The sequence below is a fragment of the Barbus barbus genome (genome assembly GCF_936440315.1).
Source record: "Barbus barbus genome assembly, chromosome: 26".
NCBI lineage: Eukaryota > Metazoa > Chordata > Actinopteri > Cypriniformes > Cyprinidae > Barbus > Barbus barbus.
In genome coordinates, this window is record NC_136754.1 from 8,827,861 (window position 1) to 8,845,093 (window position 17,233).

The 17,233-nt window shown below is 36.8% G+C and overlaps 1 protein-coding gene across 3 annotated transcripts in view; it reads right to left on the reverse strand.

The window, feature by feature from the left end:
• LOC306845837 (capping protein, Arp2/3 and myosin-I linker protein 3-like) overlaps nucleotides 1–17,233 on the reverse strand; it is a 50,600-nt gene that overhangs the window by 2,214 nt on the left and 31,153 nt on the right. For 2 of the 3 annotated variants that reach the window (XM_079378817.1, XM_079378816.1), the window contains exons 17-37: nucleotides 16,219–16,288; nucleotides 14,629–14,710; nucleotides 14,409–14,505; nucleotides 12,867–12,921; nucleotides 12,315–12,487; nucleotides 11,363–11,431; nucleotides 10,708–10,801; nucleotides 9,473–9,571; nucleotides 8,158–8,277; nucleotides 6,911–7,024; nucleotides 6,653–6,828; nucleotides 5,605–5,692; nucleotides 5,401–5,511; nucleotides 5,189–5,255; nucleotides 3,843–4,030; nucleotides 2,581–2,660; nucleotides 2,267–2,431; nucleotides 1,669–1,867; nucleotides 499–778; nucleotides 262–374; nucleotides 7–148 (exon numbers count right to left, since the gene is read on the reverse strand). In XM_079378817.1, the coding sequence (XP_079234943.1) occupies nucleotides 7–148; nucleotides 262–374; nucleotides 499–778; nucleotides 1,669–1,867; nucleotides 2,267–2,431; nucleotides 2,581–2,660; nucleotides 3,843–4,030; nucleotides 5,189–5,255; nucleotides 5,401–5,511; nucleotides 5,605–5,692; nucleotides 6,653–6,828; nucleotides 6,911–7,024; nucleotides 8,158–8,277; nucleotides 9,473–9,571; nucleotides 10,708–10,801; nucleotides 11,363–11,431; nucleotides 12,315–12,487; nucleotides 12,867–12,921; nucleotides 14,409–14,505; nucleotides 14,629–14,710; nucleotides 16,219–16,288 (2,582 nt within the window). Of the gene's footprint in view, nucleotides 1–6; nucleotides 149–261; nucleotides 375–498; nucleotides 782–1,668; nucleotides 1,868–2,266; nucleotides 2,432–2,580; nucleotides 2,661–3,842; nucleotides 4,031–5,188; nucleotides 5,256–5,400; nucleotides 5,512–5,604; nucleotides 5,693–6,652; nucleotides 6,829–6,910; nucleotides 7,025–8,157; nucleotides 8,278–9,472; nucleotides 9,572–10,707; nucleotides 10,802–11,362; nucleotides 11,432–12,314; nucleotides 12,488–12,866; nucleotides 12,922–14,408; nucleotides 14,506–14,628; nucleotides 14,711–16,218; nucleotides 16,289–17,233 lie in introns of all 3 variants that reach the window. The other variant, XM_079378815.1, reaches the window with a different exon arrangement.

Below are 17,233 nucleotides of genomic sequence, written 5' to 3' on the forward strand. Positions count from 1 at the left end.
AATTACCTTGAAGCAAAGCAGAATCTACTGAAGCAGAATGAAACACAGGCTTAGCTGCGGTGGGCAGAGCAGCTGCTGACTGATTCTCATTGGCCACGTCTTGTGGTGAGGAGCCAATGGGAGACGTGTGAGGTGAATAATAACATGGCTGAAAAGAATGATATAATCAACAGCTGTTTTAATGATACATATTTGCTACGAGAATAAAGACATGCTTTCACTCACATTCACTGACATTTTAAGTCAAAGACACAAAGATACCTTTTCAGGGATGGGTGGGGACTCTCCTTCTGGTTTTTGGTCTTCTCCACATCTCCTGTCCTCTTTTTCCTCATCCTTCTCCCTCAGTTCTCCAGAATCTTCAGTAGATTTATCTGGGGACAGCAAATAACCATTTAGAAAGTTATATGTGTAAAATGCTTATTAAAACTAGTTAACAGGAATGAAAAAGTTACTAAAATGAACACAGATGCCAGCTAATGATAGAATATGCATTACCAGAGCTCTCCTCCAGGTGACATTGTCGTGTCTTAGCTAAGCTTGGTTTGGTATTCTGAGGCGGCGGCTCGGGTCTTTTTCTGGTTTCCAGCAGCTGAGGGTCCATTATACTGTCTGCCTTTTTCTGGCTGTCTGACTGTGATTCCTGTCTTCCTGATTCTGACCGTCTGTCTATAGATGGCGTGTGCCCTTTAGCAACGATATCTGAATGCCGATCCATCTCATGCTCTCCGTACCCAGTCTCTTCTGATGAGCCGAACACCTCACTGTAATCAGGCGACTGCTGGGAACAGAGAGACAGAATGGGAGAGACTGTGGTAAACATGTCATTATGCTCATTAAATTTACATTCCATTTGTTTTCAAATTGATCAAAAACAAGTGATGATAACATTATATTACTTATTAATGAACACAATTCCTTCCCATGTTTGTTCTCAACATTACCTGCACCATTTTGCGAATGAGTAAATAAATATTACATAGTTTGTGTGCCAGAGTTGGCCTAAATTCAATTTAAGAATTGGCTCTGCTTCAACTCGTGATGTAGAACCTGAACTGGCATGGAATCTCAACACAGAATGTTGAATTGAAATTAGAACGACAAGAAGAGGAATTCACTGGATTGAAATCGAAAAGAATATAACAGTCACACAAAAGTTTCTTGACTAGTCAGAAATTATACATAATTTTTTACTACGCGTGCCTTTAACCTGGTATAACCCTCCCCCTAAAATTAGACATTTTGTTTTTTAATAATTTAACATTGTTAAAACAACCACAGCCGTGAAAACAGATTTTCATTTTTCCATATAGAACCACAATATGTCTCACAGTGATTTCAGATAACATTATTAAAATATTTGCATTAAAATTGGGATAATTTATAGGATTCTTAAAAACAAAGTCCATGAAATTAAATACAATTTTATATATATATATATTAATATAATAGCATATGCTGTGTATAAATTACATTTGCATTTAATATAATCTAATATTTCATGAAATGGCCAGAGGAATTTATTTCAATGTAATTTAATTTAAATTCTACTTCCTTAAATTCAAATTTGAATTACAGTTTTGGATATTGTTTGCAATCATAATTCAAATTCAACTGAATTTCAAGAACTGAACTGGAATCTAAATTATGTAATGTGATGAACTTTACCTGTCTCTGTGAAAAGCAGGAGGGGCTTAGTCCCATCATTCCCGGCAGGGGTATACCATGAACGGGCCGTCTTGACAGCTGAGGGGTCCTCTGAACACCCGGCCCTACCAGCCTCCCATTGGTGCCCTCAGTGCCTATGTCTAACCTCTCACGATCCTTTGGATGTTGAATCAACGAGTACACATTCTCAGTGGCAACACTGAGAGAGCAACAGATAAAAGGAAAATAAGATTAAGAGATTGATTTATGTTGTCTGATTTATTGATGTAACACTTTTATTCAGCAAAGACACATTAAACTGATCAAAAGTGACAGTAAAGACCTTTATAATATTACAAAAGATTTCCAATTCACATAAATGCTGTTCTTTTGAAATTTCTATTCATCAAAGAATCCTGAAAAAATTCATTTTACAAAAATATTAAGCAGCACAACTGTTTTTAACATTGATAATAATAATAATAATAAATGATTCTGTAGCATTAAATCAGAATTTACGAATAATTTAGTTATTTTAAAACGCAATAAAATAAAAATGTGTAGTGTACTATAAATATTGTACTATATATGTTTATAAATTAAAATATGAGTGACTCACTTAGTGCGACATTCCTCCCCACAGGCCACGCCCCTTCCTGTAGGTTCTGACTCCTGATATGATACGGTAGAGTTGCGGTTCTTCCTGAATCCGGAAAAGATTGACAGCACACCGCGTCTTTTCTTCCTCCTCAGAGCCTGAGCGTGATGGTGGGATGACAGCTGACTGCAGGACAGAAAGTCAGGGTGTCAGAGATAAGATAACGTCCACATTTTTAGCATGCCCACATGCCTTCAACCTTTAAAAAGTGAGCAAATGTGACATCTTCATTGTTAGACTTCATTACTACACAGAAGTGTTCAGTACTGAAGCACCTGTCTGGTAAAACTCTCTTGGTGTAGAAGTCAGGCAGTCCATCATCCAATAGAGATACTCCACCATTCTCCGAGCAGTGCTACAGGACGACAAGAGAAATAATGATGATGATGATGTGTGCTTTTGAGGACTGAGACTGGAGTAGATCATCTCTCTAAATTTGTGTTAGTGGATGATGCTGTCTCTCGCCATCTGGGATTTGTTCTTCTGTATTATGTCAATGCAATAATTTGATCAACAGACATTATAAAGACATGGCTTGCAGGCACTTAGGCTGATCGGAAGTGATTGAAAAGGAGAGAGCCTTTCATGTTTGATGCTTTAATTCCTGAGACCCTGCAGAAAACATCTGGGCCTGCGTTCAGACAGATTTCTGAGAACAATCAAGCTAACAAGAGAACGTGATTAAAATCAAATTTTGATGATTAAATCAGTGCAATTTTTACTTAATTTACAACAAATCACGTTTAATTGCTGAATTCCCAAAGAAATATCACACTACCATCAATCCTGAAGTCGCTGGGAAAACACAGTGACTGCCCACTCTCATAAAAATCATAATTCAGCTTATATATTTGCACGTTTTTGAATATACTGCATAGATTGGAATATTTTGTAATAAACTTCCAATATATGGTATTGTACACTTACAGTTAGATATAGATATAATTATAAAATAGTGCTGCATGAAATATATTACTGATTCGATTCTGGGGAGGATGAAGAGAAATAAATTCGGCTACTTTTTAAAAAAGAAAACATGATTAAAAGTTTGTGAGTGTGTTTTTTTCTCTCTTTATGAGTCCAGAACTGCTTCGTTCACAAGTCACATGAATAATAGAAGCTACAAGTAGACTGCTGGGGATACAAGCGATTCAACGAAAACATGATAAGGGAGTCGCAAATCTAAATACGTCTATTTCTGCAGCAGATTTAATAACAGGTAAAATAAGAGAATTCAGTTCAATGGGATTGTGTTTTCCCACAATACACCAAGGCCCCAGTATTAGACTCATTGCCAAGTGTATCTATCAAACTGAACTGAAGACAATATTAACATAAATATATGATGGATATGTGAGTAATAGAACAATTGAGGGCAATAACCCAATATGAGGCAAAGCCTGAAACAGCCGAAGTGTATTCGAAGTCATTTTGTGACTTGTGTTTACTTTTTAAATAATTTTACCTTATTTTAACACTAAAAATGACATATAAAGATATGTAAAAAATGAGTGTTGATAATGGTAATGGTTCTTACTGTCTCAAAGGGAGCGTGTGCAGTCCTGTGTCTTCGTGGTGGACGCGGTCGGACGTGGGTCACATGACGTAGAGGTGAACCCTGTGTGGGCAGGGTGGACAGACATTCCCATGATGCTGAGTGTGAAAGGGGAGCAGATGTCTGAGGAGTGGACACTAAAGGTGAAGAGTTGGGGTCATCACCTAGACCTGAAGGAGAGTGAATCACATCTAAATTATGTTATGTCATTTAATTAATTGAATCAATCACAAATGATCATATACACTATATCTCTTGAGGAATTATCAGGAAAATACATTATTGCGGCAGATAAAACCACTGTAAAATCAATATATTGTTTGATTTATTTATCTGTGCTATTTGTAAAGGAATAGTTCAGACAAAAAAAGAAAATCAGTAGACAATTTATACATCCTCAGGCCATCCAAAATGTAGATGAGTTTGTTTTTTCATCAGAATGGATGGAAAAAATTTGAATTGCATCACTTGCTCACCAACGGATCCTCAGTAGTGAATGGGTGCCGTCAGAATGAGAGTGCAAACAGCTGATAAAAACATCATAGTAATCCATAAGTAATATAACTAATCTATAAGCTGTGTGTTTGTAATAAACAAATCCATCATTAAGGTGTTTTTAACTTCAAACCATTGTTTCTGGCTAAAATATGATTCCTCTATCCTTTATATTACTTTTTCCAGTGAAAAACTGGTCTCATCTGAATCAGGTAAGAAATATGCACAGATCAAGCACCATTTACAAGCAAAAGCTATTCAAAACAGTTCTTAACAAATATGCTGGTAGATTTTGATGTGAAAAGACAACAGGGGATGGACTTTTTCACTGGAGGAAGCGACAGTTGTAAGTTAAAATGCCTTAATTATAGAATGTTTTTATCAGCTGTTTGAACTCATTCTCACGGCACCCAATTACTGTGGTGGATTCATCGGTGATCAAGTGATGTAATGACAAATTTCTTTTTTTGATGAAAAAACAAACATCTTAGATTGCCTGAGGTCGAGTAAATGTCCATTAAATTTACATTTTTGAGTGAACTATTCCATTAATTGTTTAATTGTCGCTGAGCACAATTAAGTGTATGCATTTTCTTTTACTTTTTATTTGATTTTTTTTTTAGCACGTGCTAAAATGACAGACCTAATAAATGTTAAATAAGTTTTATAAATGAAATTGAGCTAAAAATATGATATGAAGAATGCATGGCTTTAAACTGAAAAATTTATACACAGTATAAGTGTACATGACTTGAAAGCACTGAATGAGTGTTCAACTAAAAAATGAATGATAGTCCTGGTTTCATCCTACATAGCGTGCGTGTGTGACTCACTGAGTCTGTTGGACACGGGACGAATGCGTCTGGTCCTGGAGCTGCGTTTCTTAATGGCAATTGTGTCCTGTGTGCAGAACGACAGAAGTGAGTGAGAACATTGCGAACTGAGCAGATGAAAAGACCGCTGAGTTACAAGAGATGACAGATACTGTAAATACCACCAAACACACAAATGAGTCAGTTGTGAGTGATTCACGTAACACACTCACTATACTGATGCCAAAGTCATCCTCCACAACATCCAGTATGTCAGCGTGTCTGTGTGTGCGTCTGGCTGTTCCCCCGTCTTCCAGCCGTCTCATCTGTGAAACCTGCCGGAGCTGTGATGACGAACAGATGCGTGAGGAAGAGCGATGCTTGTGCACGTGTTCAGAATGAACAGACGAATGGAGAGAGAAATCTGTTTGTAGTACCAGGGTTTTGTGTGTGGCATATAGCTCCTGTAGGATCTGGTCCACTATGGAGTTAGTGAGATACGAGACCACAGATAGCTTCACCTCCCTAAAATTGAGAGAGATGGGAGACACAGAAAAAACTTGTTAGAGCATGTTAAAACCATGCTGGGAGTTGCAACTGTGAAAACAGTGGCTGCAGAAAAGTAGGTTTGTCTTTCCAATAAAGACTTCATGATTTTGATCGACAGATCATTTGTTTGGACAAAAATTTAGATACACCCATGATACAACCATGCAAGATGAATCAATATCAAGAATCTAAATCAAGGGGCCCTTGAAGAACTAAGCTGAAAATAATCAAATCAAATCAAATCCTGGCTTGCAGAACTTAATATTTAATAATATTTTAGATTAGTTGAAATTAGTTAACATGTAGTTGCAAAGTTACTTACAATTAGTAAAATGTTTAAAGTGGACTATTGAAAGTGAAATATAACCAAAAATAAAATAAAAAAGCCTTTGTGTTGTTTGTTACCTCATTCTGTATTTACATATAAATATGTAAATGTGTTTTTTTTCCATGATAGCAACCTTGAATGTAAATCAAGAGGTCTTTAAAGGAAAAATAATAATATAAAATAAAATACAGTTAAAATAAAATAAAGTTTAATATGGCTTCAGCATGTTGTTATCTTTTTTTACATTACGTATCTATATTCACAAATAGATGAATGTATTTTTTTCTATGATAGTGACTTTTTTTTATGATTTCACCATAAAATCGGTCCTGTTACACACATTTTAGTAACAGGCATTATCCAATCTCTTGAGTTTACATGAATATACCAAAAAGGCAAGCTCCACCACAGATTACACAAAGTGTGCAAAACAGTTTTGGAGATTTCTGTCATTACCCATTAAAATAGACAGCTGTTTTGAAAGCTGCTGCCTTGGGGGCATTATAAAGATTGCCGCCCGACTGAACCGACTTCAAAAAAGGACTTGGGTATAATTCTCAAAGTATTAATTTCAGAAACATCAACAACTCTACACCCTCCTCGCTTACTCCAGAGCTCTGTTGATGTCCTGAGCTGCTCTCTCCATCAGAGCGGTGCGGATGGACGAACGAGGGATGGACACGCGCTCAGAGATGGAGGAGAGGGGAGGAGAGAGACACTCCGCTGCAGCACAAGAAAGCGGACACAGCTCCCGGCACAGAGACACCATGGAGTCCACAATGACCTGCACAAATCCACCATCAATCACCCATCAGAACAAGAAAGATGGAAATCAGGCTGAAGGATGAGAGGGAGAGAAACAGCACCTGTAGTTCTTTATCAGCTGCTTTGGCAAGTTCTCCAGCCAGAGAGTCCAGCCTCTGTCTCACCGGACCGTCCACTGACAGCACGTGGGCCAGTTCACACAGCGAGGGGTACAGCTAGAGGACAGTGCAGACATAATTCACACACCAGTCATGATCTCTCACTCTCTCTCTCTCTGACCGCTATGAGGATTCTGTTGCATGAGAGTCATGCAGGTGATTTGTTTTTAACTTTTAATGTTCGCTCATAAAGCCTTATGTAGTAGACATTGAAAGCTTGAAATTGAAAACACATGAATCAATAACTGAGTCACTCGAATATCTGTATTTATGCCAGCACATAAATAACATCTGACTGAATATTACCATGAAGCCATCTGCACCGTATATAAAAAAAAAACCTATGTTAAGCAAATATCAACATATAATGTGATTACAGACAAAATCCACAGCACTAAAACCTACTAGCAATGGTGTAATATGATGTGTAGTATAGTAAAAAGTTTACACATACTTGATCTTAAAAACCTTTTGCTTTAAACGTTAAATGCTATAAATTTGTATATACATTTTGTTATAAATATAAATTTGTTCTGTAGTAACACTTTACAATGTAGTTGAATTTGTTAGCATTAGTTAACGCAATGAGCAATACTTTATACTGCATTTATTAAACTAACAGTGTTACTTTCTACTTATGCTAATACATTTGAACATTTCAGGTTAAATTATCATTAGGGAATGTATTATAAAAGTGAAATGTGAAATTTTATTAGACTTTATAATCACTGTTTTCTATTTAAAAAAGATTTTGAAATGTAATTTATTCCTGTGATGACAAAGCTGAATATTTAGTAGCCATTACTAAAGTCTTTAGTATCAAACAATCCTTCAGAAATCATTCTAATATGCTGACTCAAGAAACATTTCCTATTATTATCAATAGCGAAAACAATATCAAAAATAAATATTTTTGTGGCAACTGTGATACATTTTTTGTAGATTTGTTTTGATAAATTGAAAGCAGCATTTTTTAAAATCCTTTGTAACATTATGAATGTCTTGTCATTTTTTATCAATTTAATGCATCCTTTCTGAATAAAAGCATTAATTTCCTTCGAAAAAAAATAGTATATTTGTATTCATCTTTCATAGGTGTGATGACTGTACTGCTGTGTGGAAAATATTCATAATACAAAAATAAAGAAGAATGGTTGTGCAGACATTTGACAGCTAAATGACACACTCACAGCTCGAGAGTTCCTGGCCTCCTTGAGGACCTGTCTGGCAGCCTGTAGCTCTTCCCCTTCACCTGTTCCTCTCAACACACACACCTGCTGCTGCACGCGCACACACAGACGCTCCATCACCTGGGACAGCAGCAGGACAGAAAGAAGAGGCCGACAGAGAGAGAAAGGAACAGACAGAGACGGAAAGAAAGCAACAGAGAGAGAGAGAGAGGAGAGTTTGATCCAACAATACACAGTAAGATCAGTCAGAGTTCACATTAGCATGTGAAAGAGATGCTTCCTCACAAACACAAGTGTATAAACACACACGTGTCATTTTTTTTAAAGGCAACAACTTTGTCTTATACTAGTTTATTGGTTAGAGACCATTATAAGCAATCCATTCACAGTTTAACCATCCGAAAAATGTAAATATGAAGACTCTGTAAATGCAATTTAGAAAATGGGACTGCTAATAAATAGAATGAATCTCATCAGGTACACTTCCATTCAAAGTTTAGGGGTCTGTAAGATTTTTATCATGTTTTTGAAAAAGACAAAATTATGCTCACAAGGCATTTATTTGATCAAAAACACAGTTTAAACAGTAATACTGTGAAATAATATTGCAATTTATTTTAATATATATATATATTATTATTATCAATGTTGAAAACAGTTGTGCCATGGTACATTCTTTCAGGATTATTTTATAAAAAAAAAACAATTATTGAAATATAATTCCGTTTTGATTAATTTTATGTGTCCTTGCCAAATAAAAGTATTCATTTATTTTATCTTACTGACCCCAAACTTTTAAATGTACATTAGTTCAATTTCAACCAATGCCGCAAATTTAGCAGAGGACAACCTGTTTGTCCAAACAAACACAGATAGGGCAAGTGTACAAGAACACTTTTTAGATTATTTTAAATTTCCTAGTCGCACTGAAATAACACATTAGAACTTTAAAGAGCTAAATGAGAATTTAAATGGCATAATTATGCAATTCGGCTTTCACAAAAAGCCTCAGAGTGCAATTTGACCCTGAAATATGTCTATGACACTTCAGGGTTTTAGTTGAGTCCATTTTAATTCATAGATTACAGGAAATGCATAGAAATGGCCCTCGCAATTTAGCCACCAATTAAACTCAATTAATCTGAACCGGTAGAGCTAAAATAGAAATGACCCAAAACTCTGACCCAGAGACCCTCATCATCACCATAACCAACATGATCACATACTAGAAGTGTGAATCAGTGAGTCGGATTTGCAGTAGCAGTAGACAATGAAGCATGTGAATATGAGGTGGGGGTCAGGAAGCGGTCTTTACCTGTTCTGCGGTACTAGTGACCAGGCCCTGATGCAACCGAAGAGCCTGTTTCTGAGAGAAACGCTGAGTCTGGTTATTCCTTAATAAAGCCCGCTGGATCTGAGAGGAACACAGGAAAGACAGAGAGACAGAGCAAGGGAGAGAATACTCATTAATGACAAAGAAAAGAACACTGATGCTCAGATAAGCCATGCAGTCATGTGGAAATGATTGTAATTATACTGCAAATTAATGAAAGATAAATGTTTTGTCTGCCGTGTCCCTCTCTCAGCAATGACCTTGCAAAAGTTTCACATCTCTGGCCTCATTAAACATGTGCATAAACATTTCACTGCCTTGGGACTGTTAATCTCAAAACAACCGGACACACAGTCGGTGTTATGGACACATTAATGGCTATTTGGTGTTGATCCAAATTGATCAATTTAATTGATCCACCCGGCCACAGGGACTGAGAACTGCAGAACTCAAAGAAATGAAAGAAAATTAAATAAAAATGGCACTGTTTTGAAATGTCTGTTCTATGGAGATGGCAGAGTTAAAATGTATTTAAAAGATTTTTTTTTTTTTTTTTTTAAAAGGGTACTATTTAATATAATCAATGAAATTATATAAAAAGTAGGAGGATGGGAAACCCTCAACAGCACTATTTATTTGATGCATTATTTATTTATTTATGATTAATTACTGATTAGTATGTACACAATCTGGTTATATACACAAACCCACTCATATGCCAAATGTCGTGATATTCCTGGCAACTGTGTCTCTGTGTAGCATCACGAACAACCCCAGCATTACAAAGACGTGGCTGAAGTTTATGCCCTTATCATTTCTGTCTGACCTTAAAGGGACAGTTCGCCCAGAAATTAAAATTCTGTAATTAATTACTTACCCTCATATCATTCTAAACCCGTAAAACCATTCATCTTTGGAATGCAAATTAAGATGTTTTTGATTAAATCTGAGAGCTTTCTGACCCTGCATAGACAGCAACGCAACTACCACGTTCAATGCTCAAAAAGTTAGCAAGGACATTGTTAAAATAGTCCATGTGGCATCAGTGGTAATTTTATGAAGCTACGAGAATAATTTTTCTGTGCAAAGAAAACAAAAATAGTGACTTTATTCAATGATTTCTTCTCTTGGCGGTGAGTCTTGAGCTTGATCTATCATTATATGTGGAATAAAATAAAATACATAGCCTCTTCAAAATAAAAAAGCAGCATTCTTACCTTGGTTAGTGCCTGTTCGGTCCTTTCGGGGGCGCTACGGTACGCCTGTGTGACATCACTGAGTGGGATAGGCATGTACTGCAGAGTGAAGTTACTGAGGAGAGAGCAGAAGACCATCAAGAAGCAGGTTAAAAGTTTTTTTCCCAAACATCAACACGAGAAAGAAGAATGAGCTCCAGGAAGCTCGAAAGTGTTATACACTGTCTATTTGTGTCTCAGAAACAAGTTGTTTTTCTTGCTTTCATTCTTTTTAACTTTTAACAGAGTACCATGTTTCTCTCAACACTTTTCAAAGCGATCTGTACTGAGAACAACTTTCTTACAATGATTACAGTCCTCTGAATGCAAGCTCAAGTCTGAAAAAAAGTTTCTACATTAAATAATATTTGTGTAGATCTCCAGGGAAGAGAGGTGTTTCCAGAACAATGCTCTAATTGTGCTTCACAGGCAGGTCAGTGAGGTGATGAAAGACTGTGCAATCACAAACAGCTTCATGTAGGCATGGACTGAAGTTCTTATTTTTTCCCAGTAACAGCATGCTGTGAATAAGTTTTCAAAGAGATAAGTGAGTCAGTGCTCAGACGGGTGAGTGTGCATTGAGGAGTGTGCATGAAATGAATGTGTGTGTGTGTGTGTGTGTGTGTGTGTGTCATACTGTTCTAGGGCTCGAGCCACATCTTGGAAACCCGTAGCACTTGTGTTATTCCGATCCCATGTCACACTCCTACAAGAAAGAAACAAACCATGACAATTTTATATTACTAAACCACTATCCATTATTTACTGTTAATAAATGTACCAGATGGGAATCTGCATGAATTTTGTACATTTTCTGCACTGATGAATTCTGAATATAGTCAAATGAGCAAAAATAAATGAGTAAATGCATTAAAAAATGAACATAATTAATGCACAAATAAATATGTGAATAAATAAATACAAAAATAAATAAAAGTGAATGAACAGATAGATAGATAGATAGATAGATAGATAGATAGATAGATAGATAGATAGATAGATAGATAGATAGATAGATAGATAGATAGATAGATAGATAGATAGATAGATAGATAGATAGATAGATAGATAGATAGATATAGATAGATGCAAAATGTATGGGAGGAGATAATTTAAATGAATAATACAAGATGATTTACAGTATTAAGGTTTGCAGTTGGCAATATACTTTTATACTTAATATTTAACGCCCCCTCAAAAAAGTCCATTTTGAACCTGTGTTGTTAGTAGACTACCCACACCTAATTATCAACGGCTCTGCTCGTTTGTGACCCTACACTAATTTGGTACATTCCGCTGGTCATTATGGATATGATCTGGCTGTGTCTGTGTTCTTTCATTTGCACGTTTTCATTTTATCACCCGCAGCATTTTCCACTCAAATCAGTGCATTTATTAGTTTGCAGTCTAATGCTAATTTGCCATGTTTAGTAACTCTGGCCTCTAGACCTTGACCTATAAAGTTAATAGTTGGCTTCTTGGTTAACAGGTACTATATTGTGCATTTTATCACAGCTGGGATGCTGTATGGACCAATCAGCACCTTCAGCAATCCTTATTGTAATTCATATTATAGTAACCCTGAGTACCTGAGTGTGGTGTTGATCTGCAGAGCTTTACTGAGCATCCTTGCTCCTGTGTCATCGAGTCCATTGCCGCTCAAGTCCACCTTCTTCAAGCAGGCGTTGCTGCCGAGGGCGTTCACAAGCACCGTGCCCCTCGAACGCAGCCTGGAGTCAGCCAGAGACAAGCTCTGCAGGGCCTGTCAGGAAAGAGGAGCAGTGAGAGAAAGAGAGTGTGTGTTTGTGTGTGTGTGTGTGTGTGTGTGTGTGTGTGTGTGTGTGTGAGTTTGCAATGTCTGTGATCTGTAAAAACAGTGCTTAATAATTGATCAAGCAAGGCAATATCTGCAGTGAGAGGACTACGTGCCCTGAAGGAGAGAGATTAGAAAGAAAGGAGAGAGAGTAAAGGAAGGACGGATGAATCACTAGTACTGTAATACACACAGCAGACTGTTAAAAAGCTTTTGTACTCTGTGTGTGTGTGAGTCCTGAAAGTGTGTAAGGTGCGTACAGGAAACAAAGCGTTATGTCCATATGTGTGTGTGTGTGTGTGTGTGTGTGTGCTTGTGAAACACTCACACACTCTTCCTCTTGCACCAGATGCACTAGTTTCTGCAGAACCTCGTCGAGAACCCTGCAAGCACAGGAAATAGCAGGATTTACACACACACACACACACACACACACACAAACCTATAAACTCCATCAACTCCAAGATTAATGACACTTCACACACCTCCCTGTGTGCCTCCTCTGCCTCCCTGAGAGCCTCCTACTGTGTGCTCACATTGGGTTTGTGATTGCAGAAAGTTTCACAGACTTTTCTAACCTGCTTACCTCAACTGCCTGTCTCAGAGTGGATATCTTTTGTATCTGTTAATCTGTGTTCTGCACGTAAACTCTATCAACATCTACTCTATGTCATGCTGTTGATTATCACAGAACATCATTTGGAATAATCCCTCAATCTGTGAAAACAAACATATGATGCTTGCAGTAATGCATTTACAATGGAAGCGTAAAAGGGAAGCAGGCAGAAGCATAAAAAAGTATTTGAAAATTAAAACTGAAAATGGTATGGTAGAATCGCTTATGAACTAATGATATATTCAAGAAAAGATATATTCAAGCTTTTAACTTGAGTTTAACGTTTTAAAACTGATTACAAAAAAATGAAAACCGATTTTGAGCTATAGGGACATGGAAAGGAGGTGACAGCCCATAATGTTTTGTTTATATGGATTAAACTCCACCCACAGGACAGGCATCAGTAACATATAATCAGAATAAAGCATAACAGTGATTGCACTATTTTCAGCAGTTTCAATTCTGGAAATTGATTCTTGCTAAATTAATGTATTACTTTCTTTAAAAACTGACCTTTGAACTTTTGAATTGTGTACAAAAACAAATTGTGTGTGTGTGGGTTTATGTCTATGTACAGACAGACAGACAGACAGACAGACAGACAGACAGACAGATAGACAGATAGACAGATAGACAGATAGACAGATAGATAGATAGATAGATAGATAGATAGATAGATAGATAGATAGATAGATAGATAGATAGATAGATAGATAGATAGACTCAGTAACATTTTATTTGCTGCAATTCTCTGGTTTCTTTTCAGGATTGCATGTAGTGCACTTCTGCACCTGGTCTATTAAATATGATTTTTCTAAATGATGTTGTAATTACGTTGACTGATGGCTTCGACAAAAACATATACCATTGATTTATAACCTTTTGCCTTCAAATTGACAATTTCGACCATTTAGACAGCTCTAATAATATTTTAACTGTAGAAGTCATGCAAGTGCTTTGACAAAGTATTTCACATTTCCTGCAAGGCTTCCATTGTAAGTGCACAACAGTAAACCCATTTTTAGTTTGTTTGGTAATCAACGGCATGCCACAGATGCTGCTGATAGAGATTAAGATGTATTGAAACTTTAAGCAAGACACTTATCTTCAAACTGCTTCAGGCAGCCTGGCCCTGCAGTCTAAATGCTTGTTTGTAAGTCACTTTAGATACACACTTCTGCCAAGCAAATAAATGTATACATACATCACTGTCTACTCTGTGATGTTTGTCTCTCTCGGTCTGAGAACAAGTACCTGCCCTTGATGTTAAAGTTCTTGCCCAGCAGCAGGTGTTTGAGGGAAGGGTGTCTGGAGAAAGCAGGAATGACACAGAGCAGATCAGCATCCAGCCCTGAAATGAACACAGAAATGTCAAAAGCGACTAAAGCAAATGCAACTGAGGGGAAAGAGAAAGACTGAAGGTCGCTGGGAGCAGACAAAAGCTTCCTTTCATTTATGCAGTTAGATGTCTCACCGTTGTCTGAGATGTCCAGTGTGCTGATGCAGGAGACTCTTGGGAACAGGTCCTGTATTATCCCTGCTCCAGCAGACCTGAGCTGAGAGGCAGACAAACCGAGAAAATTAAAAAGAGATAAGGAATAAGGGCACACGGGGTAGATAGAGAGAAGGAACTAACATGTATAATTTATGCTAGCATGCACTCATATTTTTCCAATAGCTCAACTGAAAGAGCATGGTGCTAACAACACTAAAATCATGGGTTCGATTCCCAGCAAATGTATGTACTGATAAAATAGACCTTAATCCACAGCCGTTTCTGCATTTATGGCATTTTCATATTTAAGTTATGGAAGCTTGTTTAAAAAAATAAATAAATAAGATAATTGCGACTTCTTATCTCAAGATTCTTACCTTTTTCCTTGCAATTCAGAATAGTGAGATATAAAGAAATATAAATTGAAAAGTCAGAATTGTAAGATAATAAACTGTGAGAAAAACGTCAGAACTGTGAGATATCAATTACTGTCAGATTACTCTTTTTATTTTTGATTACATGGCGGAATTGTGAGATAAATTCTGAGAAAGTGCAATTTTGACAATTTTTTTCTTCATTCTCATGCAAAAAGTCTAAATTTGTAAGATAAGTATTTCATTTTTTTATTCTGTATCAGAAACAGGCTTCCATGTTAACATCACAGCAAATTAGTGTTGGAAAAGTTTGAGTTATTTTGAAACCAGGGCTTGTTGTCACCTTTTACTCAAGTGAAGTAGATTTTTTTTGAAGGTCAATTTCTGTGCAGGCACATAAGGTACATTATGGATAAAATAGTTTTGCTATTCTAAAATAAACCTAGCATTTTCGTCAAAAATAAAATAGACCCAGAATGACTCGTCCATTAGAAATGCTGTAGCTCTGCACATTTATCACTTTTTACAGTACATACGGGACCAAGCAGCAATTTTGAACTATTTTAGGTCTATTTAAGATGTATTATTCCTTACTTTTACAAAATAATATTGTAGCCTGAAATTTATAAAAAAGTATCACTGAAAATGTTTTTAAAAAGCACCTAAACAGTTATTAACACTGTTATTTTGAGGGGAAAACTATGTGGGGTAAGTCGTCATAGTGGAATCTGTCATTAACATTTATTTACATATATACAAAATATACAATATAAAAAATATACTGATAAGCACTTGTGTAAACTGACTTTTGACTAAAACCTAGTTGCTGGGATACTGCCTGCGTGACAACTAGCCACGTTTTTCTCTTTACATAGCTCTATACATAATTATTTTCAAATCCACAGTACAGAGATTTGAAGAAAGCAGCTGTTAAAATAGTTTAAGATTTGATTTCCGAGAACGAATAAAATGATTTTGTGAGGTCAAAATAAGGCAATGCAGGCCCCACCGAGATAAACACGCATTGCACTCTCAAAAGAGACCTTGAAAGGTTTTCTGTCTGACTAATTCTGTAGCCGAGATATCTGTACACACAGCAGAGTGACCACAGACTGAAGTATTGAGGCTAGAGCCAACAGAGAGAACGACAGGCATTTATAGAGCTCAAGCCAGATTTAGGTCCACAATGGGGTACCTCGCAGCCGCTGATGTCCAGGTGTAGGTCAGTGATGTGAGGATTGGATGAAAGCCCAAGGAACAGAGCCCTGTGGAAGTGACAGTGAACAAATACAGGGACGTCGTCATTACTGACAGCATTACATGCCTCATTGAAGAAACTTAGCATTCTATTATGTGCTTCCATGGTTGATCTCCATAATAAATCAAATCAGAAAAGGTCTATATGGACACCGTCAAAGCGTTACGCAGGTCTTAAAGGATTAAGGGGAAAAGAGCTTAGAGATTAGTTCGACTCTTCTGGTGTCGGCCGGTGCTGTTGATAGAAGAGAGCTAAAATCAGGTGTTCAGCTGGGTGTGACAGCCCGTCTTGCGCTCGGTTTGCGTTTGTGAGCCGGGAGGAGGTATGACCCTTTTTGAAATGCTTCGTTTGAAAACATTCTGGCTTTCCCAAAATAGCAGCTGCTGCGTGAACATCTTGATTCTGACCTCAGTTAGGGGTGCAGAGCTCTAAAACTAGAAATGAATCCCCAGAGTTCTTCTAGCAGGCTTTTCACACTTGAAATTGTTAACCCTTCAATATATAGTTCACCCAGAGAAGAAAAAATGGAAAATGATTTGCAGTTTCCTTTGTAGTGCACAATAGTTTTCTTTTACGAACCCAACAGTTTATTTGTTATGAGATGTCCATTGATAGTAAAAGTTTATTTTTCATAAATCTCCACTATATGTATGTATGTATGTGTGTGTGTGTGTGTGTGTGTGTGTGTGTGTTCTATAATCCCATTCAGAAGTTTAGGATTAGTATGACTTTTTTTATTCAGCTAAAATGCATTACATTCATCAAACATAACAGAAAAGACCATTTTAATGGCACAAAGGATTTCAAGTAAATGTTATTTTTAAACAGTGGCAGGGCAGCACAAATGTTTTAACATTGATAATAATAAAAAATTGGCCTGTTTATGAGCATGTTTTCCAAAAATGATTACTTATTTTTTGGGGGAATCTGTTCAGCAAGCCCTTCAAATCTA